This window comes from Bombina bombina, chromosome 3 (assembly GCF_027579735.1).
Source record: "Bombina bombina isolate aBomBom1 chromosome 3, aBomBom1.pri, whole genome shotgun sequence".
In the NCBI taxonomy this organism is placed as follows: Eukaryota; Metazoa; Chordata; class Amphibia; order Anura; family Bombinatoridae; genus Bombina; species Bombina bombina.
The window spans coordinates 858,488,422-858,514,044 of NC_069501.1; the positions used below are offsets into that span (position 1 = coordinate 858,488,422).

The following is a 25,623-nucleotide window of genomic DNA, read 5'->3' on the forward strand; positions in this document are numbered from 1 at the left end:
AGAAGATGAAAAAAAGTAGATAGGAACCTACCAATACTGGTAGCTGGTGTCATGCACAAAACTGACCCTGCATGGCATGCAATGAAAGGTGGAGAAATGAATAAAAGGAAAGAAACAGGTTAGCTAAACAGAGTTAACATTCAGGGTGAAAAACAAGCATAGCTCAATATAATAAGGTATTAGTGAACACTAGTCTTTCAAGGCCATTCATAGTTTCATGAGATCCATGTCTGTAAGTGTCTACTGATGGCAAAAGCCAAAAAAATCAGGTGAATTATTTTGTAATGGATTGCTTCCTGGTTGTCGGTTTCTCTTAACACCTCCCTTTCCTCAAATCACAAAACCTTATTAAAAGGTAAATGTAAGGCATTACCGATCATAAAAGGAGCTCTTCGTAAAGGGACCTGTTGATGTTTAAAACCCATACTAATCAAAGTTTTTTTGTGAGCTGATTTGGTATCACTGCTAACCAAATATAAAATAATTGAAAAATCGTATTTATTCTTTTGACCTGTTGCAGCCTACCAGTGACATTTTAGATGTGCATATAAACCTTCCTACCAGTTAAAGTCAATTTTCTGCTGCACCAATTGTGAACTGATTACTAATTGGTATGCAAATACAACTTGTTACACTAAGGTGAAAAAAAAAAGTTTACATTATCAATACAATGTAGCTTTTCTAAATTGTGTTTTGCTTAGTAATAACTCACTAAACACAGCTTGCAAAAATGTTGTTTGAATGTATTATTTATCAACACCAGTCTCCAAGTATTAATAATCTGCCAGATTTTAAGGCTTTCACTAGCCGAGCACATGTGAGCCAATCACAATAAGAACTGTCAATGTTTGATTTTTAACTTTCAAATACTAAAACAAATGTTTGCCTTGACATTTGTTCTACCATTAAAATATGCAATATACAGTAGATCATGTGTTAAATATCGTAGCATTCTATTTAAGAAAAAAAAATGATATGGTGAAATTTAACATTAATTTAAACATGTAAATGTTAAAATTTTCATCAATTATTCCTCATTCATTTAGTAAAGATTAACGCTGCCAACATTAACATTCTTTTAAACAAATCTGATAATCACTAGTCACTGAGATTGAATCACTGATAAGCAGGGAGATCAGACCTCCCATAGGTACTTAAAGACTTAAATAGAAAAAAATTGGTTTTAAACAACATCGATAATGTTGTTAATCCTATGATTGCATTTTTTGTGTTTACCATGAGAGAGTTGCCTACTTTTCAATCGCTGAATTTAAGCTTTGCTTTCTAAGTCATTCCAATCCATTAGAAAGGCCACTGTATGAATAAATAGAACTGCTCAAATTAAGTAAACAAAACAGGAAAATCTAGTTAAAAACACAAAAACAACTATTAGAAAAGGGTGTTTTACAGGTTTCACAGAAACAAGATAAGAGGCCAAACATGACAAATTATTATTTCAGTATTGATGGTGACTTTCTAGTGTGTTTGACAGCAGTTTCTTTTATCACTTTACAAATAATAATACATTTATGATATGTGCAATTAACAATTTTTGAGTAATTTTACAATGTACATTCTGATTTCATTTTTTTAAATTAATCCAGGAGTGTTTGTTATGTGAACTAAGCATGCACAAAAACAAACATTAATACAAAAAAAGCTGTGTGCACAACCAAGATACGCTGTGTGAGCGATGCCAAAAGAGGTTTTCAAGAGGTCGAGGTTATAGAATTAGAAGTTTATTGGCACTGTCCCATTGTCCCCATACAAGGCATAAGGGAGTATTAAAGGGCCATGGAGGTCCAAAATTAAGTTAATAGAATGTAGTTTTATTTATTTTTTAATTAAAAAAAAATTCTAGTTGACTTCTATTATCAAGTGTAACTCTTTCTCTTTGTATAATTCGCTAAATCATGTTTTTTTTCTCTGACAGAAGACTGAGGTGGGCTCAGGAGCATCTACATGTCTTGAGCACTATTGGTAAGACATTGTTGCAAACGCTGCTGCCATATACAATGCCTTGCAAAAGTATTCACCCGCCTTGACTTTTTACCTATTTTGTTACATTACAGCCTTAAGTTTAATGTTTTATTAATCTGAATTTTATGTGATGGATCAGAACACAATAGTCTAAATTGGTGAAGTGAAATGAGAAAAATATATACATAAAACTATTTTTTAGTAATAGAAAACAAAAAATTGGCAAGTGCGTATGTATTCACCCCCTTTGTTATGAAGCCCATAAGAAGCTCTGGTGCAACCAATTACCTTCAGAAGTCACATAATTAGTGAAATGATGTCCACCTGTGTGCAATCTAAGTGTCACATGATCTGCCATTACATATACACACCTTTTTTGAAAGGCGCCAGAGGCTCCAACACCTAAGCAAGAGGCACCACTAACCAAACACTGCCATGAAGACCAAGGAACTCTCCAAACAAGTAAGGGACAATGTTGTTGAGAAGTACAAGTCAGGGTTAGGTTATAAAAAATATCCAAATCTTTGATGATCCCCAGGAGCACCATCAAATCTATCATAACCAAATGGAAACAACATGGCACAACAGCAAACCTGCCAAGAGAAACGTCCGCCCACCAAAACTCACAGACCGGGCAAGGAGGGCATTAATTAGAGAGGCAGCACAGAGACCTAGGGTAACCCTAGAACAGCTGCAGAGTTCCACAGCAGAGACTGGAGTATCTGTACATAGGACGACAATAAATCGTACGCTCCATAGAGTTGGGCTTTATGGCAGAGTGGCCAGAAGAAAGCCATTACTTTCATCAAAAAACAAAATGGCACGTTTTGAGTTTGCAAAAAGGCATGTGGGAGACTCCCAAAATGTATGGAGGAAGGTGCTCTGTTCTGATGAGACTAAAATTTAACTTTTCGGACACAAAGAAAATGCTATGTCTGGGGCAAACCCAACACATCAAATCACCCAAAGAATACCACCCCCACAGTGAAACATGGTGGTGGCAGCATCATGATGTGGGGATGTTTTTCAGCAGCCGGGACTGGGAAACTGGTCAGAGTTGAGAGAAAGATGGATGGTGCTAAATACAGGAGCAAAACCTTGAGCAAAACCTGTACCACTCTGTGCGTGATTTGAGGCTAGGGCGGAGGTTCACCTTCCAGCAGGACAATGACCCCAAACACACTGCTAAAGCAACACTTGAGTGGTTTAAGGGGAAACATGTAAATGTGTTGGAATGGCCTAGTCAAAGCCCAGACCTCAATCCAATAGAAAATCTGTGGTCAGACTTAAAGATTGCTGTTCACACGCACAAACCATCCAACTTGAAGGAGCTGGAGAAGTTTTGCAAGGAGGAATGGGCAAAAAACAGAATTTATGTTTACCTGATAAATTACTTTCTCCAACAGTGTGTCCGGTCCACGGCGTCATCCTTACTTGTGGGATATTCTCTTCCCCAACAGGAAATGGCAAAGAGCCCAGCAAAGCTGGTCACATGATCCCTCCTAGGCTCCGCCTACCCCAGTCATTCGACCGACGTTAAGGAGGAATATTTGCATAGGAGAAACCATATGATACCGTGGTGACTGTAGTAAAAGAAAATAAATTATCAGACCTGATTAAAAAACCAGGGCGGGCCGTGGACCGGACACACCGTTGGAGAAAGTAATTTATCAGGTAAACATAAATTCTGTTTTCTCCAACATAGGTGTGTCCGGTCCACGGCGTCATCCTTACTTGTGGGAACCAATACCAAAGCTTTAGGACACGGATGAAGGGAGGGAGCAAATCAGGTCACCTAAATGGAAGGCACCACGGCTTGCAAAACCTTTCTCCCAAAAACAGCCTCAGAAGAAGCAAAAGTATCAAACTTGTAAAATTTGGTAAAAGTGTGCAGTGAAGACCAAGTCGCTGCCCTACATATCTGATCAACAGAAGCCTCGTTCTTGAAGGCCCATGTGGAAGCCACAGCCCTAGTGGAATGAGCTGTGATTCTTTCAGGAGGCTGCCGTCCGGCAGTCTCGTAAGCCAATCTGATGATGCTTTTAATCCAAAAAGAGAGAGAGGTAGAAGTTGCTTTTTGACCTCTCCTTTTACCAGAATAAACAACAAACAAGGAAGATGTTTGTCTAAAATCCTTTGTAGCATCTAAATAGAATTTTAGAGCGCGAACAACATCCAAATTGTGCAACAAACGTTCCTTCTTCGAAACTGGTTTCGGACACAAAGAAGGCACGACTATCTCCTGGTTAATGTTTTTGTTAGAAACAACTTTTGGAAGAAAACCAGGTTTAGTACGTAAAACCACCTTATCTGCATGGAACACCAGATAAGGAGGAGAACACTGCAGAGCAGATAATTCTGAAACTCTTCTGGCAGAAGAAATTGCAACCAAAAACAAAACTTTCCAAGATAATAACTTAATATCAACGGAATGTAAGGGTTCAAACGGAACCCCCTGAAGAACTGAAAGAACTAAGTTGAGACTCCAAGGGGGAGTCAAAGGTTTGTAAACAGGCTTAATTCTAACCAGAGCCTGAACAAAGGCTTGAACATCTGGCACAGCTGCCAGCTTTTTGTGGAGTAACACAGACCAGGCAGAAATCTGTCCCTTCAAGGAACTTGCAGATAATCCTTTCTCCAATCCTTCTTGAAGAAAGGATAGAATCTTAGGAATCTTTACCTTGTCCCAAGGGAATCCTTTAGATTCACACCAACAGATATATTTTTTCCATATTTTGTGGTAAATTTTTCTAGTTACAGGCTTTCTGGCCTGAACAAGAGTATCAATAACAGAATCTGAGAACCCTCGTTTTGATAAGATCAAGCGTTCAATCTCCAAGCAGTCAGCTGGAGTGAGACCAGATTCGGATGTTCGAACGGACCTTGAACAAGAAGGTCTCGTCTCAAAGGTAGCTTCCATGGTGGAGCCGATGACATATTCACCAGATCTGCATACCAAGTCCTGCGTGGCCACGCAGGAGCTATCAAGATCACCGACGCCCTCTCCTGATGGATCCTGGCTACCAGCCTGGGGATGAGAGGAAACGGCGGGAATACATAAGCTAGTTTGAAGGTCCAAGGTGCTACTAGTGCATCTACTAGAGTCGCCTTGGGATCCCTGGATCTGGACCCGTAGCAAGGAACCTTGAAGTTCTGACGAGAGGCCATCAGATCCATGTCTGGAATGCCCCACAGATGAGTAATTTGGGCAAAGATTTCCGGATGGAGTTCCCACTCCCCCGGATGTAATGTCTGACGACTCAGAAAATCCGCTTCCCAATTTTCCACTCCTGGGATGTGGATTGCAGACAGGTGGCAGGAGTGAGTCTCCGCCCATTGAATGATTTTGGTCACTTCTTCCATCGCCAGGGAACTCCTTGTTCCCCCCTGATGGTTGATGTACGCAACAGTCGTCATGTTGTCTGATTGAAACCGTATGAACTTGGCCTTTGCTAGCTGAGGCCAAGCCTTGAGAGCATTGAATATCGCTCTCAGTTCCAGAATATTTATCGGTAGAAGAGATTCTTCCCGAGACCAAAGACCCTGAGCTTTCAGGGATCCCCAGACCGCGCCCCAGCCCATCAGACTGGCGTCGGTCGTGACAATGACCCACTCTGGTCTGCGGAAGGTCATCCCTTGTGACAGGTTGTCCAGGGACAGCCACCAACGGAGTGAGTCTCTGGTCCTCTGATTTACTTGTATCTTCGGAGACAAGTCTGTATAGTCCCCATTCCACTGACTGAGCATGCACAGTTGTAATGGTCTTAGATGAATGCGCGCAAAAGGAACTATGTCCATTGCCGCTACCATCAAACCTATTACTTCCATGCACTGCGCTATGGAAGGAAGAGGAACGGAATGAAGTGTCCGACAAGAGTTTAGAAGTTTTGTTTTTCTGGCCTCTGTCAGAAAAATCCTCATTTCTAAGGAGTCTATTATTGTTCCCAAGAAGGGAACCCTTGTCGACGGAGATAGAGAACTCTTTTCCACGTTCACTTTCCATCCGTGAGATCTGAGAAAGGCCAGGACTATGTCCGTGTGAGCCTTTGCTTGAGGAAGGGACGACGCTTGAATCAGAATGTCGTCCAAGTAAGGTACTACTGCAATGCCCCTTGGTCTTAGCACCGCTAGAAGGGACCCTAGTACCTTTGTGAAAATCCTTGGAGCAGTGGCTAATCCGAAAGGAAGAGCCACGAACTGGTAATGCTTGTCCAGGAATGCGAACCTTAGGAACCGATGATGTTCCTTGTGGATAGGAATATGTAGATACGCATCCTTTAAATCCACCGTGGTCATGAATTGACCTTCCTGGATGGAAGGAAGAATTGTTCGAATGGTTTCCATTTTGAACGATGGAACCTTGAGAAACTTGTTTAAGATCTTGAGATCTAAGATTGGTCTGAACGTTCCCTCTTTTTTGGGAACTATAAACAGATTGGAGTAGAACCCCATCCCTTGTTCTCCTAATGGAACAGGATGAATCACTCCCATTTTTAACAGGTCTTCTACACAATGTAAGAATGCCTGTTTTTTTATGTGGTCTGAAGACAATTGAGACCTGTGGAACCTCCCCCTTGGGGGAAGCCCCTTGAATTCCAGAAGATAACCTTGGGAGACTATTTCTAGTGCCCAAGGATCCAGAACATCTCTTGCCCAAGCCTGAGCGAAGAGAGAGAGTCTGCCCCCCACCAGATCCGGTCCCGGATCGGGGGCCAACATTTCATGCTGTCTTGGTAGCAGTGGCAGGTTTCTTGGCCTGCTTTCCCTTGTTCCAGCCTTGCATTGGTCTCCAGGCTGGCTTGGCTTGAGAAGTATTACCCTCTTGCTTAGAGGACGTAGCACTTGGGGCTGGTCCGTTTCTACGAAAGGGACGAAAATTAGGTTTATTTTTGGCCTTGAAAGACCTATCCTGAGGAAGGGCGTGGCCCTTACCCCCAGTGATATCAGAGATAATCTCTTTCGAGTCAGGGCCAAACAGCGTTTTCCCCTTGAAAGGAATGTTAAGGAGTTTGTTCTTGGAAGACGCATCAGCTGACCAAGATTTCAACCAAAACGCTCTGCGCGCCACAATAGCAAACCCAGAATTCTTTGCCGCTAACCTAGCCAATTGCAAAGTGGCGTCTAGGGTGAAAGAATTAGCCAATTTGAGAGCACGGATTCTGTCCATAATCTCCTCATAAGGAGGAGAATCACTATCGATCGCCTTTACTAGCTCATCGAACCAGAAACACGCGGCTGTAGTGACAGGGACAATGCATGAAATTGGTTGTAGAAGGTAACCCTGCTGAACAAACATCTTTTTAAGCAAACCTTCTAATTTTTTATCCATAGGATCTTTGAAAGCACAACTATCTTCTATGGGTATAGTGGTGCGTTTGTTTAAAGTAGAAACCGCTCCCTCGACCTTGGGGACTGTCTGCCATAAGTCCTTTCTGGGGTCGACCATAGGAAACAATTTTTTAAATATGGGGGGAGGGACGAAAGGTATACCGGGCCTTTCCCATTCTTTATTTACAATGTCCGCCACCCGCTTGGGTATAGGAAAAGCTTCTGGGAGCCCCGGGACCTCTAGGAACTTGTCCATTTTACATAGTTTCTCTGGGATGATCAAATTCTCACAATCATCCAGAGTGGATAATACCTCCTTAAGCAGAGCGCGGAGATGTTCCAACTTAAATTTAAATGTAATCACATCAGGTTCAGCTTGTTGAGAAATTTTCCCTGAATCTGAAATTTCTCCCTCAGACAAAACCTCCCTGGCCCCCTCAGACTGGTGTAGGGGCATTTCAGAACCATTATCATCAGCGTCCTCATGCTCTTCAGTATCTAAAACAGAGCAGTCGCGCTTACGCTGATAAGTGGGCATTTTGGCTAAAATGTTTTTGATAGAATTATCCATTACAGCCGTTAATTGTTGCATAGTAAGGAGTATTGGCGCGCTAGATGTACTAGGGGCCTCCTGAGTGGGCAAGACTCGTGTAGACGAAGGAGGGAATGATGCAGTACCATGCTTACTCCCCTCACTTGAGGAATCATCTTGGGCATCATTTTCAGTGTCACATAAATCACATTTATTTAAATGAGAAGGAACCCTGGCTTCCCCACATTCAGAACACAGTCTATCTGGTAGTTCAGACATGTTAAACAGGCATAAACTTGATAACAAAGTACAAAAAACGTTTTAAAATAAAACCGTTACTGTCACTTTAAATTTTAAACTGAACACACTTTATTACTGCAATTGCGAAAAAGTATGAAGGAATTGTTCAAAATTCACCAAAATTTCACCACAGTGTCTTAAAGCCTTAAAAGTATTGCACACCAAATTTGGAAGCTTTAACCCTTAAAATAACGGAACCGGAGCCGTTTTTAACTTTAACCCCTTTACAGTCCCTGGTATCTGCTTTGCTGAGACCCAACCAAGCCCAAAGGGGAATACGATACCAAATGACGCCTTCAGAAAGTCTTTTCTATGTATCAGAGCTCCTCACACATGCGACTGCATGTCATGCCTCTCAAAAACAAGTGCGCAATACCGGCGCGAAAATGAGGCTCTGCCTATGATTAGGGAAAGCCCCTAAAGAATAAGGTGTCTAAAACAGTGCCTGCCGATATTATTTTACCAAAATACCCAGATTAAATGATTCCTCAAGGCTAAATATGTGTAATATATGAATCGATTTAGCCCAGAAAATGTCTACAGTCTTAATAAGCCCTTGTGAAGCCCTTATTTACTGTCTGAATAAAAATGGCTTACCGGATCCCATAGGGAAAATGACAGCTTCCAGCATTACATCGTCTTGTTAGAATGTGTCATACCTCAAGCAGCAAAAGACTGCTCACTGTTCCCCCAACTGAAGTTAATTCCTCTCAACAGTCCTGTGTGGAACAGCCATGGATTTTAGTAACGGTTGCTAAAATCATTTTCCTCTTACAAACAGAAATCTTCATCTCTTTTCTGTTTCAGAGTAAATAGTACATACCAGCACTATTTTAAAATAACAAACTCTTGATTGAATAATAAAAACTACAGTTAAACACTAAAAAACTCTAAGCCATCTCCGTGGAGATGTTGCCTGTACAACGGCAAAGAGAATGACTGGGGTAGGCGGAGCCTAGGAGGGATCATGTGACCAGCTTTGCTGGGCTCTTTGCCATTTCCTGTTGGGGAAGAGAATATCCCACAAGTAAGGATGACGCCGTGGACCGGACACACCTATGTTGGAGAAATCCCAGTGGTAAGATGTGGCAAGCTCATAGAGACTTATCCAAAGCGACTTGGAGGTGTGATTGCCGCAAAAGGTGGCTCTACAAAGTATTGACTTTAGGGGGGTGAATAGTTATGCACATTGACTTTTTCTGTTATTTTGTCCTATTTGTTGTTTGCTTCACAATAAAAAAAAATACATCTTCAAAGTTGTGGGCATGTTCTGTAAATTAAATGATGCAAATCCTCAAACAATCCATGTTAATTCCAGGTTGTGAGGCAACAAAACACGAAAAATACCAAGGGGGTGAATACTTTTGCAAGGCATTGTAGTTCTCAAAGATACATGTACAGTCCTGAACCTAATTATGCGCTCATGGAAAGGAACTAAACTTCAACAATAGATATCAAGAGAGAGAGAGAGAGGTACATTTGGTAATAGAAGTAAATTGCAAAGATTTCTTTTTGTTTTTAATTATACACTGAATCCTGAAAATGTAATTAATGTCCCATTAATGCACTTAAAGTTTCAAGATGGATCCTGTGCAGCCAGGTGATTTGGAGGCACAAAATATGCAGAAACTACTGCAGTCTGCTGTTTGGTTTTGAAGCTGAACCTTAGTGGGGAGCAGCACTTTCATCTAGGTGTGATGTACTTGCTAGCATACACACAATTTCCAGCAAAAAGAATAAAATGTATAAGTAGCATGATAACAGTGATATAAAACCTGAGTACCATTAAACAACATCAACGAACATGAGTGCATGTTAATATGTAATTATTAATAAAGCTAACCAATTGCAAATTAAAGATCAAATTAATAATACACTGATAATTAGAGAGGGGGCAGCAGTCAATGAAAGATAAAGTGTAAAAATTGTAAATTATTTTTTAAAAATATTTGTCTGACTTTAAAAAAAGGGCTTCTAGGTGACGAGCCTGAACATGTAAACTATAAAACCTAAAATGTTAGCTGGTGGCTTTGTTATCAAAAGTGTGAAAGTTGCCAATTCTATTGACTTTTTAGGCAAAGTTTGATGGGAGCTGCAGGCTTCTGTAATGGAGCCATACTAAGGGTTAGATTTATGAAGTTGCATTCGCAGGGTTTTGGGCTATGTGGAGCAGGTTTACATAAGCAAACCTGCTGCCACATATTTAAGAACCAGAAACTGCTTCTTTTTCCTCATCACCTCAGAGGTTAGCGCTATCAATCATCCAAACACTCACTCGTTTGTGGTGATTGACCCCTCTAGTGCTATTGGTTGTGCCAGAGCAAAGGGGGGCATTGCACAAAAAAACATTGTGCAATGCTAATTTTGCTCAATTTGTAAGTGGCAATTGCAGGCGGAAAGGTTCACTACATGCAAACCTGTCTACCTGCAAGGATGGTACATTTTTGTCCTAATTTGTATTTAGGAGAGCACATAATCTCTTCTTTGTGTGTGTGTTTTTTTTAATCCATAAACTACTACACAAAACGATGAATGACCTTAAAGTGAACGGTAATATATAGAGAAAACACATTCTTCACAGAAGAGCTGTTAAAACATTCTTAAATTAAACAGCTGCAAAGGCAACAAATTCCAGATAGCTTAAAGACCATGGCATGGCAAATCTAGAACATCCATACAGAGAAATAAAATGAACCAATCGTGTCAGTTATTAGGTAGTTATCAAATAGGACACATTCTTGTTAGGAAGAGATCATATAGGACACATTCTTGTTAGGAAGAGATCATATAGGACACATTCTTGTTAGGAAGAGATCATATAGGACACATTCTTGTTAGGAAGAGATCATATAGGACACATTCTTGTTAGGAAGAGATCATATAGGACACATTCTTGTTAGGAAGAGATCATATAGGACACATTCTTGTTAGGAAGAGATCATATAGGACACATCCTTAAGCTGACAAGAATCAAGACCTGCATCCACACTCTTATTGGTTGGAAAAGACCAAGAGGCTTCAGATGGGACTACATTTTTGTTTTACGTTTCAAAACAAGTTAATGTCATAAACATTCCAGTTCTATTAGCTTTTTAATATATATATATATATATAAGTAAAAACACACCTAATTTTATACTTTGGTGAATTACATTTTAGGCTAAAAGAGCCATGTGCATTGGTTGCCCTACTTATATAACAATTACATACAAGTCTTTTCAAACCAGTAGAAACAGTAGGAAGAAGGAAAAATAGCTATAGTGGCAGACAAACGTCTATATCAAAGTCAGATTTTCTCAATTACTATTTTAAAACCCTTTCATGCGTGAATAATTTTAACACAAAATGCTAGGTTTAATTTTTAACACCAATAAAACATGCATTATTAAAAAGTAAAAAAGGCTAAAGCAAGGTTTTGGTTTTTTAAATCAATGTTAATGTTGTAATTCATTGTGTTATGTTAAAATTACATCTATGCCTAAAGCTTTTTTTTTAAAGATGCAGCCTTAATCTTTATTTAAACTATATAAATGCAACACAAAATATTTTGTTGCGTTTCTTCTTTTTTTAAAGAGGAAACAAAATACAAATATTTATAAACAAAATAAAACCATTTATACAGTAAGACTTCCCAAAACAGTGCATTTTCTGTGTTACAGAATAGTGAAAATGATAACAATTGATAGTGCCCTTGTAAAAAATAAAATAACCCCTGGATATTATAATAAAAATACCTAACCCAAAAAGACATTCTTATACTGTAGTGTAAGGCACAAAATAAATCACCATTTATAGTATATACTGAGGACTAAAAAGTATAAAGTAGTAATATCTATGTAAATGAAATACGGAAACCTGCTCCATTGCATTTATACTAATATTAGACAGAAAATTCATAGCCTTTATAGAGAATTCTATTTTGTAATTTTATGCATTTCTAATTTTAAATACCAATTCATTTTCTTTTGCAATTGTAATAAAAACACATAACAATAAAACCTTTTAAAACCAGACACCTGTAATGCCAACTTCACTAGCTGATAAACAAAACTCTTTTAGTATAATTATAATTCATCTGAGACTAGAGGTTGACAAATGTCTCACTGGGAATGCTGAGAAACCAAGAAAAAGATTTTAAGGACAATTATTTTATATGGAAATGAATGCTAATAATTTAAAAAGTTAGGATCCTGAACAAGAATCATGGATCCCTATGATTAGAATTTGCCAGACACTGAATTAAGAATATATTTCCTACATTAAAGCAGAAGTGTATTGTAAAATTAGTTTTCCCTTAATTTGTTTACAATAACTTGTTGTACCAGTTGTAGTATAACATGTATGGAAATGTGTTGCTCGTTTAGGTTTATTTTCATATATGAAAAAGTTTTTTTTGTTAATTGAAACCACAACCAAATGAATTGGGTTGAGCTTGTAGGAAGAGAGGACAGTATTAACTTATCTCTCAATTTTTTCTCCTTATATACACAATGAGATCAATACTTAAGAGAAAACAATGGAAAATTAACATTTTAGTGCCTCTCTGTCAAACTTCCAACTTAAGTATTGGAATTTTCAGTATAGGTAGGGATTTGACAGACAAAAAGCTATTTTAAATGGCAAAATTAAGGTAAAGGAGCTATCTGTAAACAATGTAATAAACTCTAACAGGTAAAATGAATCATTGGAAACTCGATAAAGGAGAAAACAATCACAGTACGCTGTCCCTTTAAGCTCCTCTTCAGAAATCCCTGTTTGTTGGCAATGACAAAAAAAATCAAGTATAATTTAAAAACAGTGTTGTATTTTAAAAAGTAATTAGCAGGCTGATAAATACTGCAATAGATATAATTTACTTTATTTTTTAAATAATTCAGGGGCTTATTAGCGATGGGTTTCATAATTTAATTACAACATTTTATTCAACAATGCAGCAGTTTTTTCCATAATTAACTGCTGATTAAATAGCATTTGCGTAATGACTGGATGTGAAACAAGTCCTTATTTATGCTCCTTTAAGGAAAAAAATGTTTTTTTACACTGTTCTATGAGCAAAATAAGTTGCTAAATGATAATTCATACACCAGTTTGTTGTACATCATTTCCAGTGTAAGAAATCTTCATTATTGATATACATTAACTAAAACCTCTTGGATTAGTCAAGTTAATTTTAGGACTAAAATGGCTCCATCAGCAAGACTTCCACAGGACTGAGATAATATATATCATTGTATACAATTAAAAACGTTTCTACTTACCATATACAAAACCTTATTTTCATATATAAAGTTTAAAACTGCTGACTTATAGCAAAATATAGATTTACTAAGGAAGAGAACTGCATCTTTAAAATGTACTTCTAATAACAGTGACTGTTACAACGAAAGAATAATTTGTAAATTTTACATGAATGCAATAAAGTTTTTTTTAATTTTTTTTTTATTATTCAACCCAGAAAAAAAACACAGCTAAAGTTTCCATGCTCAACACGTCACTAAATGAAATATAAATAACCCAAAATATTTTTACCTCAAAGACTGTAAGACATACCTGCTGGAAAAAATGCTGCAGGTTGTTGTAACTGTGCATTAGCCAGAGCCTGCTGGTAGTGCAAGACGCTAGGATTAAACAGCGCACTGGCACCATTGCTTTTTTCAAGAGCTTGTCGCTTTGGTAAAGAGTGCAAAACGCCAGGAGGAAATGCCTGTTAACAAAGAATTAGATTACACTTGTAGATTACAGAATGTATACTGTCTGAAATACACAGAAATATATATATATATATATGTAAATCACACTTTGTGAAAATTTGCAAATACATAAAAAAAGGAAAACTATTAAATGCCTTGCCATGCGTCTTAACCGAAACTGAGGCAATGCAGAATGAGTGAACTTTTGTTATTGGTAGCAAAAGCATGTAAAGTTAAATCTGTAGTTACCAAACTACAGAAAATAAATATTTAAAATAAACAAAATAGTTTTTTGATAATATGTTTAATTTCAAATATTATTTAACTAATATTCTAGGGTATACAGAATAAAACTATAGAAATACCAATGTTTAATAAAATGTCAGTTACTGTACTGGTTTTCAGTAAAAGCAATTGATCCATTTGCATGTTGCAATATGTACTTCAGAATGAAGTTATGTTAAAGATGTAAATGAAATTTTAAAATTTCGTATAAATGGATAAAATGAGATGACTAAATTCAAATTTGAAATTATTCATAAATTAATTATATGCATTGGTTGTCTCAGATGATGTTAACAAAGCAATAAAAAAACATTAGTTGCATCATTGATAAAGCTACATGCAAAGCAAAAGGTGAAAGGTCAAAGTACCAGATCTACAGTTGCTTCGAGAGGTCGCTTCATTGCTTTGGCAGTCGACTGCGTCTTTTAATAACAGGCAGCGAGCACATGATGGCAGTGGGCCAATGGGATTCAAGCGAATTAACATACAGGTAAACAGCAAGCAGAGGTGCATCATGGGTACGGCATTGCATTGTGGATAGGTGAGAAGGAAAAAAATATTCTGAATGCAATATACAACATATAAAACACTAGGCATGCACAACAACGAAAATGTTTCTTTAAAGAAATGAATATTACACCTTGAATTAGTACTAAAGCAAAAAATGCATCTACTATACCTTTGTTAAAAGCATATAAGAGAGTAAAATACAGATGTTTGAAATTTAAGAAGACCAATTAATTAATAATCTTTAGAGTCTTACAAAGCATGATAACACATCAATATAAATGATTATTATTTTTAATATTAAAGTACCCAAAAATTTCAAAGAAATTGTAGGGACTCATATTTTACTACTCTTACAAGTATTTCAAGCAGTTGTTTAAAGGCCTAGTAAGTTTAAAGTAAAATGAAAGAATATATTGAATTTTGACATTTCATATTCTTCAATTGCATCAGCAATTGATAGCAACAGCAATAAACTGATTGAACACACTAAAATACTATGTTCTATAAATTACAGTAATGTCCTTTTACAAGTCTTATATGTTTTCTTTTTAATTCTATGCATACATGACCAGTACTGCACTTTTGATGTAATAATGCAGAAGGATTTATTTGTTTGTCTGGTGGCTACAAAGATAAATGTCTACAGATATTCCAAAACATGAAATCAATACATCTTTATGCGTTTGTAGCCAAAAGACCTTGATAAATACCTCCCTTGTTGTCAGTGCTAAAAATGACGGAAGTACAGTAACAATAATGAGACATATTAAATCATGTATGTTTTTGGGAAGCCGTTAGATGCTTTATAAAAGTGCTGCATTAGCAAAACAAAAGCAGCAATACAGAAAACAAATTCTGTCACTCTGAAAGCGGACAAGTGCAGAAAAGCAAAACAACAACTGTACATTGATGCTATACATATTTGTTTACAGTATTATGTAATAAATTGATATCATTTTAATCACATTACTCATTTCCATGAATACACAAAAAACACAAAATGCTGGAATACTAATGACTATGTAGAGTCGGCAAATGCATAGCTACTGACAGTCACATTATGCAGAGGGAGGGTATGACTTCATCAAGGGTTCACATGTTTTTCCTTTGACCACATTTGAATATTGCTGGATTAAACAAATACAAGGTTAAAATGGTTAAAGTCAACATGCAGACTGGATTTGGACCACAGACAGACCTTGATCTGATTACCTAATGACCTCAGTTTATAGCACTATAACATTTATAAAAATGATACCAATATTAATGAAAAAGAGGGCTAGCCATATAGCAAAGTATACAACTAATTCAGTCCAATTATTTCAGTTCTTTCATTTTCTGTCAATAAAATATCAGCTAAAATCTGCCAGCAGCATAACAGAAGCTGCTTTTGTCATAGATCACACATTGGGCTAAATTAATGGTCGCTTTTTATGCAGCCGATGGGTCTGGTTCAGGTGAGATCTTGTTTGAAATTCATTGAGGCTTATTTCATGTATCTTTCTAGCCAATTGGCAGTGGGCGTTCCTGCCATTAGATTTTATAAGTGTAGTAAGAGACCCAAATCATGATATCTCGCACAGCAAACTAGAACTGCTACAAAGCTCATATAATGTTAGCTGAAGATTTAAAGGGACAGAGAGATCAACATTGAAATGTCCACGGTGCATTTCAATTTGAAATAGAAGAATTTTTGCAATATACTTCCATTAGCGAAAATGCTTCTAGTAAAAGTCATTACTGTTCTTCTGCAGCATATGCACATATCCTGTGAGGACCCCACGCGCCAGTATTCCAACACCACGTCTTCTCAGAGAGTCAGCAGTAATGTGTATTGCTTCTGAAGATGGAATTTGTGTCATACAAGCTATTGCTGACTCTCAGGGAAGGTGTTGTGTTTGAATACTGGTGCACGGCCCTAACGGGATATGTGTGTATGCTGCAGGAAAATAGTAAAATCTTTTATTAGAAGCATAGAAGTATAATGCAAAAATGCTTCTATTTCAAATTGAAATGCACCTATGCACATTTAATTTTTGACCTTTTTTTTATTCATATGTACACTTTTTACATTAAATCTTACAGCCCCTGATGTTGTATGCTATTATTTCAAAAGGTTTACAAAAAAAGTGCAAACTTAGTCAATTTATATTTTTTAATTATTTCTTTTGTTTAAACAAGTACTTGATGAGCAGCAAATGTACTGTATGTAAGATCAATAATCATAGTAATAATGTTGCTGATTATTTTTATATACAGCTTCAGGCAAACCGTATTGCAGCCGTTGTTTCTGCTGTATTGCTGTAGGGGGGCAGCACTTGAAGTGTTCCATCTGGGTTGACTAGTGTTAACAATTATATTTCATTTTAGCAAAGCTGTCGAAAAAACACGGCAGGACAATTAGATTGCTCCAGCAATACAGAGCAGTTTAAAGGGACAGTAAAATCAAAATAATAATGATTCAGATAGAAAATGCAATTTTAAACAACTTTTCAATTTACTTATATTAACAACTTTGCTTTCTTATCTTTATCCTTTGTTGAAGAGTAAATAGGGGCTTAGGCGTGTGCACTTGTCTAGTACTCTATGGCAGTAAAGTTTGCTACTATGTATAACATTGCTACAAACAATGTTCCAAACATGTCTGCCACATGGCTACATACACGTGCATGCTCCTGAGTTCACCTAAGGTTACTCTTTAACAAAGGATAGCAAGCAAACTAAGTAAAATTGATAGAAAAAAATTGAAAAGGGGTTTAAAATGTCATGTTCTATCCAATCCGTTTATGCTTAATTCTGATTTTACTGTTCCTTTAATTATTTTTGTATGTGTATGTCCCTTTAACAAGCAAAACAGTATTAAAATGGAAATGAAAGTCAAAATCAAACTTCCCAGAGCATGAAATTAAATCATTTCCATTTTAGAAGTGTTTACAACAATACTTGTAACAATTTGATATATTATTGTAGACATTGCTACTATAAAGTGGTCAAAATACATGCACACTATTGAGCCTACCTAGGTATGCTATATACCAATGGATACCAAAATATAACAGTATATTTGACAAAAGAAGTAAATTGGAAAGTTTGCTTTTAAAATTGCATGCTCTATCTGAATCAAAAGTTTGTTTGCTTTTCCTGTCCCTTTAAGCTTCTCCTCTATAGTATGTTTAGTGGTAGAAACTTTTTAGTACAGATCTAAATAAAAAAAAGCTAATATAACAAATGATACAAGCCTGGACTGACTGCAGTCATATGACACTTATTGGTCTATTCACACAGCTTAGTCACCTCATTAAAGGGACAGTAAAGGCAAAATTAAACTTTCATAATTAAGATAGAGCACGCAATTTTTAATAACTTTCGTACTAACTTCTTTTGTTTAATTTGCTTTGTTCTTTTGGTATCCTTTGATAAAAAAAAAAAAACATAAAAAGGTAGATCAGGAGCAGCAATGCACTACTGGGAGCCAGGGGCTGATTGGTGGCTGCACATACATGCCTCTTGTTATAGGCTCACCCAATCTGTTCAGCTAGCTCCCAGTAGTGCATTACTGTAGCTTTAACAAAGGTTTCAAGAGAATGAAGCAAATTTGATAGTAGAAGGAAATTGAAAAGTTGATTAAAATGGCATGTTGTATCTGAATCATGGAAGAAATATTTTGGGTTTCATGTCGCTTTAATGCTGACTTCTTTAAAGTCAAGTGAAATAGCTGACATAGAAAATGAATGACCAAATTGCCTGTTCTGTAAAAGAAAGTTGGATGTAAAAAAATAAAAATGCTATAACCTATTTATTGAAAATGACCCAGCGGCACCACTTATTTCCAGACACAACCCTTTGCTCTCACTTCCTGTCTGTAGGTATAGTATCATTTTCTTTAGGCTAAATGGTGCTATGCATCTATGGTAAACGTTATTACCTGATTGAGCATAGATGCTGGAAAGGATACCTTTGAAAGCACTTACTGTTCCTTGTATATTATTTTACTAGACGTGATTGGTGTTTAAAAACAAACTTTATAGCAATGATTTAAAATCAGTCTGTACTATCTCCACCATCATTCTAGTAGAGCTTTAGTATTTTACTGGGATTAGTTTGTCTCTACATTGTTTCATGTGGCCACAAATAAAATTGCAACAATCTTCTATCAATAAATATTGTAACAATCATGAAAGAGAAATCTACTGTTTCCACTAATAGGCTCATTACCAAGTTGCTGCTCCAAATGACGAAGGGCCCCATTTCAAACCTTAGGGTATCAGGAGGGTTATTAATGGATGGTAACCCATTTATCTAATGTATCAGTGCCACACAAAAAAGGCATCATATTCCTAGCACATGGACAATATTATATACTCTTTCAAACAGTCAGTAAACCAGAGTTTTGTAAACTTTTTTCTTTAATTTGTTTTGAGTGACATTATTTGGGCATGGCTTTTTGCAAATGTTAACATTTTTGCCCATGTTCATGTCACGTTAATAAATCAGGTTTTTCTTTCTTAAAAAAAAAAGTTTTAAATTAAGTAAAATAAAAACTTGATTTCTCAATCTAAAGGATAGGACTACAGAGCTCTGAGAAGAGACCTTATAATGGTATTGTAACAGAGACCATTAACAGGGCAGTAAGATAACACAATAAAAAAACATAAATTATGCTTACCTGATAATTTCATTTTCTTCTGAAGGGAAGAGTCCACAGCTGCATTTATTACTTTTGGGAAATACAGAACCTGGCCACCAGGAAGAGGTAAAGACACCCCAGCCAAAGGCTTAAATACCTCCCCCACTTCCCTCATTCCCCAGTCATTCTGCCAAGGGAACAAGGAACAATAGGAGAAGTATCAGGGTGAAAAATGTTGCCAGAAGAACAAAAAATTACAGACGCCTCATAGATAAAAACACGGCCGGGAGCTGTGGACTCTTCCCTTCAGAAGAAGATAAAATTATCAAGTAAGCATAATTTATGTTTTTCTTCTTAAAAGGGAAGAGTCCACAGCTGCATTCATTACTTTTAGGAAAAGAATACCCAAGCTAAAGGACACTGAATGCAAACAACGGGTGGTTAGAAAAGGCGGCCCCTTCGAGAGGCACCACAGCCTGATTACTCGACAACCTAAAAAAACAGAATTTATGTTTACCTGATAAATTACTTTCTCCAACGGTGTGTCCGGTCCACGGCGTCATCCTTACTTGTGGGATATTCTCTTCCCCAACAGGAAATGGCAAAGAGCCCAGCAAAGCTGGTCACATGATCCCTCCTAGGCTCCGCCTACCCCAGTCATTCGACCGACGTTAAGGAGGAATATTTGCATAGGAGAAACCATATGGTACCGTGGTGACTGTAGTTAAAGAAAATAAATTATCAGACCTGATTAAAAAAACCAGGGCGGGCCGTGGACCGGACACACCTATGTTGGAGAAAGTAATTTATCAGGTAAACATAAATTCTGTTTTCTCCAACATAGGTGTGTCCGGTCCACGGCGTCATCCTTACTTGTGGGAACCAATACCAAAGCTTTAGGACACGGATGAAGGGAGGGAGCAAATCAGGTCACCTAAATGGAAGGCACCACGGCTTGCAAAACCTTTCTCCCAAAAATAGCCTCAGAAGAAGCAAACTCTAAGCCATCTCCGTGGAGATGTTGCCTGTACAACGGCAAAGAGAATGACTGGGGTAGGCGGAGCCTAGGAGGGATCATGTGACCAGCTTTGCTGGGCTCTTTGCCATTTCCTGTTGGGGAAGAGAATATCCCACAAGTAAGGATGACGCCGTGGACCGGACACACCTATGTTGGAGAAATATAAACGACGCGGGAGCGAACTCAAAGCCCAGTTAACTGCACATTAGTTACACCGCCGGCAAAGCCGAACTAAACCACTCAGTCCCAGAGTCCGTCAAGCCCAAACAACCTCCGAGGAGTCAGCCCCGCGGATCACGACTCCCATGAAGGTAGCCGGCCAAGACAAGGACCACTATCTGCCCCCAAAAAGGAGAACAGATTCTTATGAAATATCCAAACGATCATTTCACTCTGCAGAACATAGAACAACCCATGGTTGTCGTACAATAGCAACGCCCAGGGAGACAAACTCCCTAGAAACACAAGGACCAAAGAAAATGAGATCCATACACAGGGATACATGTCCCAAAAGGACTCGAGGAACACCCTCATATCCCTGACCCTGTACCATACCCAAAGGTATTCCAGGAAAACCATGAGTTCCCTGTTGCTTCATATTAGATCTAGACCTGCAAGCTAGACAGCAGAAATAGGATAACTATTCCGGTAGCTAGTAAAGAGTTCTCCAAAAAGAACACCAACAGTCTGAACAGGAACTCCCAATGACCAGCTTCCAGGTAGCAAGCTGACTCACCGTTGTTAAACCCAAACACCCAAAGGCGTTTAAAAGCTTGCTAACACCCAGTCAAAGTGCAATTAGCTGTAACTGGTTACACCCTCAAAGTGCAATCGCTGTAGCTGGACTCAAATGAAAACCTTCCAGGGGTTCACAGCCCTCCGAATATCGGGCTCCAAGGAGCGTCCCCTCCCAGCACCGAACACCAGTGGAAAAGAGGACATCCAAGACCTCCCACAAAGGAGAGAACCGACTCTAAAGAAAACGGTCACCCTGCATAGAGTAATCTTCCCTCTAGGATAATGGTCCCAACCCAAAGGCTAGTCAAAACCAAAAATAAGAGTCCCAGACTTCCGGAAGAGAAAGGAAGGGTCAATGTAGGAACAAAGCCCCCGGTTAAACCACTGACCGTTACTACAAACGGTATGCTACCATGAGTTAGGATAAACATTGTGCTCAGGTACGAAACCCTCCACATGGCTGTCTTCTTTAAAAACAAGGCACATGTCCCAAGGGAAGAAGGCCCTTAGACCCTCAGCATCCATATATCAGAATCCAACATATAGCAGGAGCCCCATAGGGATTAAACGCTCAGTCTCTCGCTGCAGGAACAGAGGAACCAGTCACTACATCGCAACTCCCCTTCCAGGATTCGGGAATGCAAGAAGGGACAAGACCCTTACAAGGCAAGCCACCAAGGACCCACAGTTCGCTCCAAATAATAAGGTAACTCCGCACCCGGAGAAGCCTACCCTCGCTCTAGAAGTGAAGGGAAATAAAAAATGGAAAACCACCCTACCATAGAGGAGAGACTCCTCGGCCGTACACGAATAGGCAAGGTAGCCACCAAACCCAAAGGCGAATGAGAACCCTGTATGGAGGTAAATGGTCAACTACCTGAGTCCAGAAGGGCGGCCCTCCGTAACCGACCTCTCCTCTTCACTGACAAGCCCCAAGGCTAGAGTTGCAACGAGGACGAAAAGACACCCGAACGTCGAGACCATGGTCAGACCAAGGGTAATGGAAGAGACAACAGCCAGAGATCCTTCCAAAAACCTCTAAAGCAGGCAAAAAACTGGAGCTTCACAGCTCCGCACAGAGGGCAGGGAACCCCTGCACACCAACTCTGAGAGTAGCACAACTCTGAGCAGAGAAAAAACATGTCCGCGCATCCAGACCATATGATCCACCCAAGGCAGGAAGGCAGGAAACTCTGCCACCATAATAAAATGCTTGATAGTCAGCATCCGTAAAAACCTTGAGTGAAAAAGCAAATCATTAATCACTCGGCAAACCAGACCACAAAGGTCACACACATCTCCAAACTCTAAAGAATGGAATAACGGTTCTGAGTCCCCAGGGACCTGAAGAACCATGATGATGCCCGCAAAAAACAGATCCGTATCACAGGCGAGATTGGCACTCATAACCCTCTGTACGGAGAGGTTGTATTTAAACAATAGGCCTGATACTTTGGTAGGAGCCAAGCCCGGAGTCCATAGAATAGGCCAAAAGACATTCAGAATCCAGCAGGATTAATCAGCCCCACAAGGGTAACATGAACACTGGTAACAGCCGAAAAAGTATCCGACCAGTACCTGCCTGGTATAAAAACACTCTAGAACTGCCCAAGGTCCAAGAAAATTCGTCCTGAAGGATCGATAAATAAATTAGAAAAACATAATTCTATTGTTCAGCAAGTGCGCAACTTCCGAGGAAGTGCCCACGTGACTTAAATCTCAAGTATCGGTTCCAGAGAAGAACGTTCATAAAAACGAAAATCTAACATGAGCAAACAGACATGAAAAAAACAAAACAAATTAAACACATCCATCTGGATCAAACAAAATAAAATGAAGGCCACACCCATCGGGTGAACGCCCAAGGTGAATGAGGACGACAACGGGACCAGCCGATGAAAAACCCCATTCACCCAAGCTCAGAACTGGAACCAAAAAAACATAAAGAAAATGAAAAACAGTGCAATTAAAGGGACAGTTAACCCAAATTTTCAAATAGGTAATTTCTATAAAGTTGCTAACGATTCTTATTTTGCACTATAGCCTAATTTAGTAGCCTAAATCATTTCTAAGCATTTGTACTAAATCTAGAGTTCCCTTTTAAAACCTTCCCCCTACAGCGTTAGCGGCGCACTGCGCATGCGCAAAACACAGGAGTGTAGACGGACAAGAATTAGCAGAGTTAGAGCTGGACAATGAAGATGTGAAGATCCTGATGACGAAACATGGGAGGGGGCAGACGGGCATTTTAAAAAGCCACAAGAGAAAAAGGACGTACAAACGCTTAGAAACGATTTAGGCTACTAAATTAGGCTATAGTGCAAAAATAAGAATCGTTAGCAACTTTATAGGAATTACCTATTTGAAAATTTGGGTTGACTGTCCCTTTAAGGAGATTGGCTTTATCCCCAAACGTCAAATCCATTTTGCCATCCAGCTTCTAAGGTCTCGGATCCCTAGGCCACTAGGACTGGGATCCTCCAACATTGCCAAAACATGTCTTAAAAGAACACAAAGGCGAGCCAGCTTATAACGGAAGGCAAAATAATCCCTTGCCAGATCAACTAAAGACCCTGGCCCCAAGATAGGGGCCCCTGAAGCCAACGCTTCCCCAGAAGGCCAATCTGAATCGGGCGATCCCATGCTCGACGGGCCCTGGTTAACGGAACACGGACAGTATCTTAGAAATACTTCACTTGGGAGATATAAATGATTCAGCACCATAGAAATGCCCATGCGGAACCGTGCCGTGGAGGAAACAAGCCACCCTCCGAAGGAGTAAAGGTCATAGAGACACCTGCTTGCGTAGCCGGGAAATGGACTGGGGCACTAGCTTCACGGGAGAAGAGAGTACTCTAGAACGGCAATCGGAACATAACTGATGGGCAGTGATCACCCAGGCTATTTCATATTCATCACAAGACACATCCCCCGTATCGGAGGCATCCGTGTCGCGCATATCAGAATCCTCCTTAATCTTGGGATTACAAAAATGACAAAAAACTGACTGGAACCCTTTAACACCCCCAATGGCTGGAGCAGTCACCACATCATGTGAACCAGACAACCCACGAGCAAGACTCTCTCAGTCGCCAACAGTCAGCATACAGAAGTGAAAAACAACGTAACCGTACCCGTCACGAGGTGCACCGTGCCAGTCACGAAAAGGGCGCGCAATCTGGAAAGATCGCATCATTAAAAGAAGGCTGTTATGTTCCGTAAAGGCTGTGAGCCTAAGTATATAGCTACACATTTGCAGATAGAACCATATAAAAAACATGATTAATAACCCCCCTCAGGACCCATGATTCCTTATTAAGATAAAAGGAGTTCCACTGGGACCCTACGTTGTTTCGTTAACATTACATTCACATATCAAAATAAAATGAAATGATCTTACCGGAATCTACGCTGTGGAACAGGAACAAGGCCCTTCAAGTGTGATAGTAGCCTCGCTTCTGACATGGACTTGAGTGAAGAAAGGTAGGCAGCGAAACTCGTCAACGCTGATTACCAAGGAACTGTTAATATGAGTCGGGATGGTTTTGCAGGAAAACTCTCCCTGCATCTCCGGACTCTAACTTTTATTCATCCTCTCACTGAGAGGCTGACAGGATTACTTAAAACTCCAGTCCCATTGCGAAGAGTACTACCCTCTATGAGAAACTATCTCGACTTCTGACACTTCTTTGCCAACCTCCTGTGACGAAAGGCAAAGAATGAATGGGGAATGAGGGAAGTGGGGGAGGTATTTAAGCCTTTGGCTGGGGTGTCTTTGCCTCCTCCTGGTGGCCAGGTTCTGTATTTCCCAAAAGTAATGAATGCAGCTGTGGACTCTTCCCTTTTAAAAAGAAAATTAAATTATGGATAATGATAGTAAATTCACAAGAAACAAGAAAAAGCCACAAAAATAACATATTCATTTTCAATATTACTAGTTTTTATTCATAATTAGAGGGGCATATCAATTTATAAAATTGAGATCCTGATACATTTTTAATTATGCATGCTAAAAAGATTTACTTGCAATGCCCCTTTTTCCTGTAATTTAATGCTAAAAATTGTTGTTTTCCCCAGTTCCCTCATTGGGTTCCATGTTCGAAGCAGCGTAAGCTACTCCGGAGCCAGGTTTGCACAAGCGCACCTTCTTCCCACGGTGATTGTCAGGGGCGATCATTACATACTCATCGGAGTGTGTAATGATGCATATGGGCCAGTGGGCGGACAAATCCACAGCCTGTATGCAGTGAAGGCATGCTTCTATAGGCTCCAATGGGAGCCTTGTTCTGATGCCGATAGACACAGCACAGAACCTAGCACAGCGAAGGGGGTGAGTCGCACCTCATTGGGCAGCTTATTTAAAATATATAAGTATATAAATATATACATATTTATGTATGTGTTTATATGTGTATATACACATATTAACACATAAATATATATGTTTATAAGCATATACATATATATTTACAGTGAAATCACAGTCTCCATAGACCGCATTGTAAAAGCACTTTTTAGTGCCATTTTTTTCTAACACCCCACATCCCCTTACTTTAACCCCTCATAACTGCTTTGTGCAATTATTTAACAAAAAAATAAAGATGATTTTAAGTTT

General features: G+C 38.9%; 1 protein-coding gene across 8 annotated transcripts in view; it reads right to left on the reverse strand.

Annotated features, from left to right (window-relative positions):
- The window catches only part of MBNL2 (muscleblind like splicing regulator 2), a 514,609-nt gene that overhangs the window by 69,906 nt on the left and 419,080 nt on the right, over positions 1-25,623 (reverse strand). For 5 of the 8 annotated variants that reach the window (XM_053707829.1, XM_053707831.1, XM_053707828.1 and 2 more), the window contains exons 6-7: positions 14,484-14,537; positions 13,691-13,844 (exon numbers count right to left, since the gene is read on the reverse strand). In XM_053707829.1, coding sequence (XP_053563804.1) covers positions 13,691-13,844; positions 14,484-14,537 — 208 coding nt within the window. The remainder of the gene's footprint in view (positions 1-13,690; positions 13,845-14,483; positions 14,538-25,623) is intronic. The other 3 variants (XM_053707834.1, XM_053707832.1, XM_053707830.1) reach the window with 1 other exon arrangement.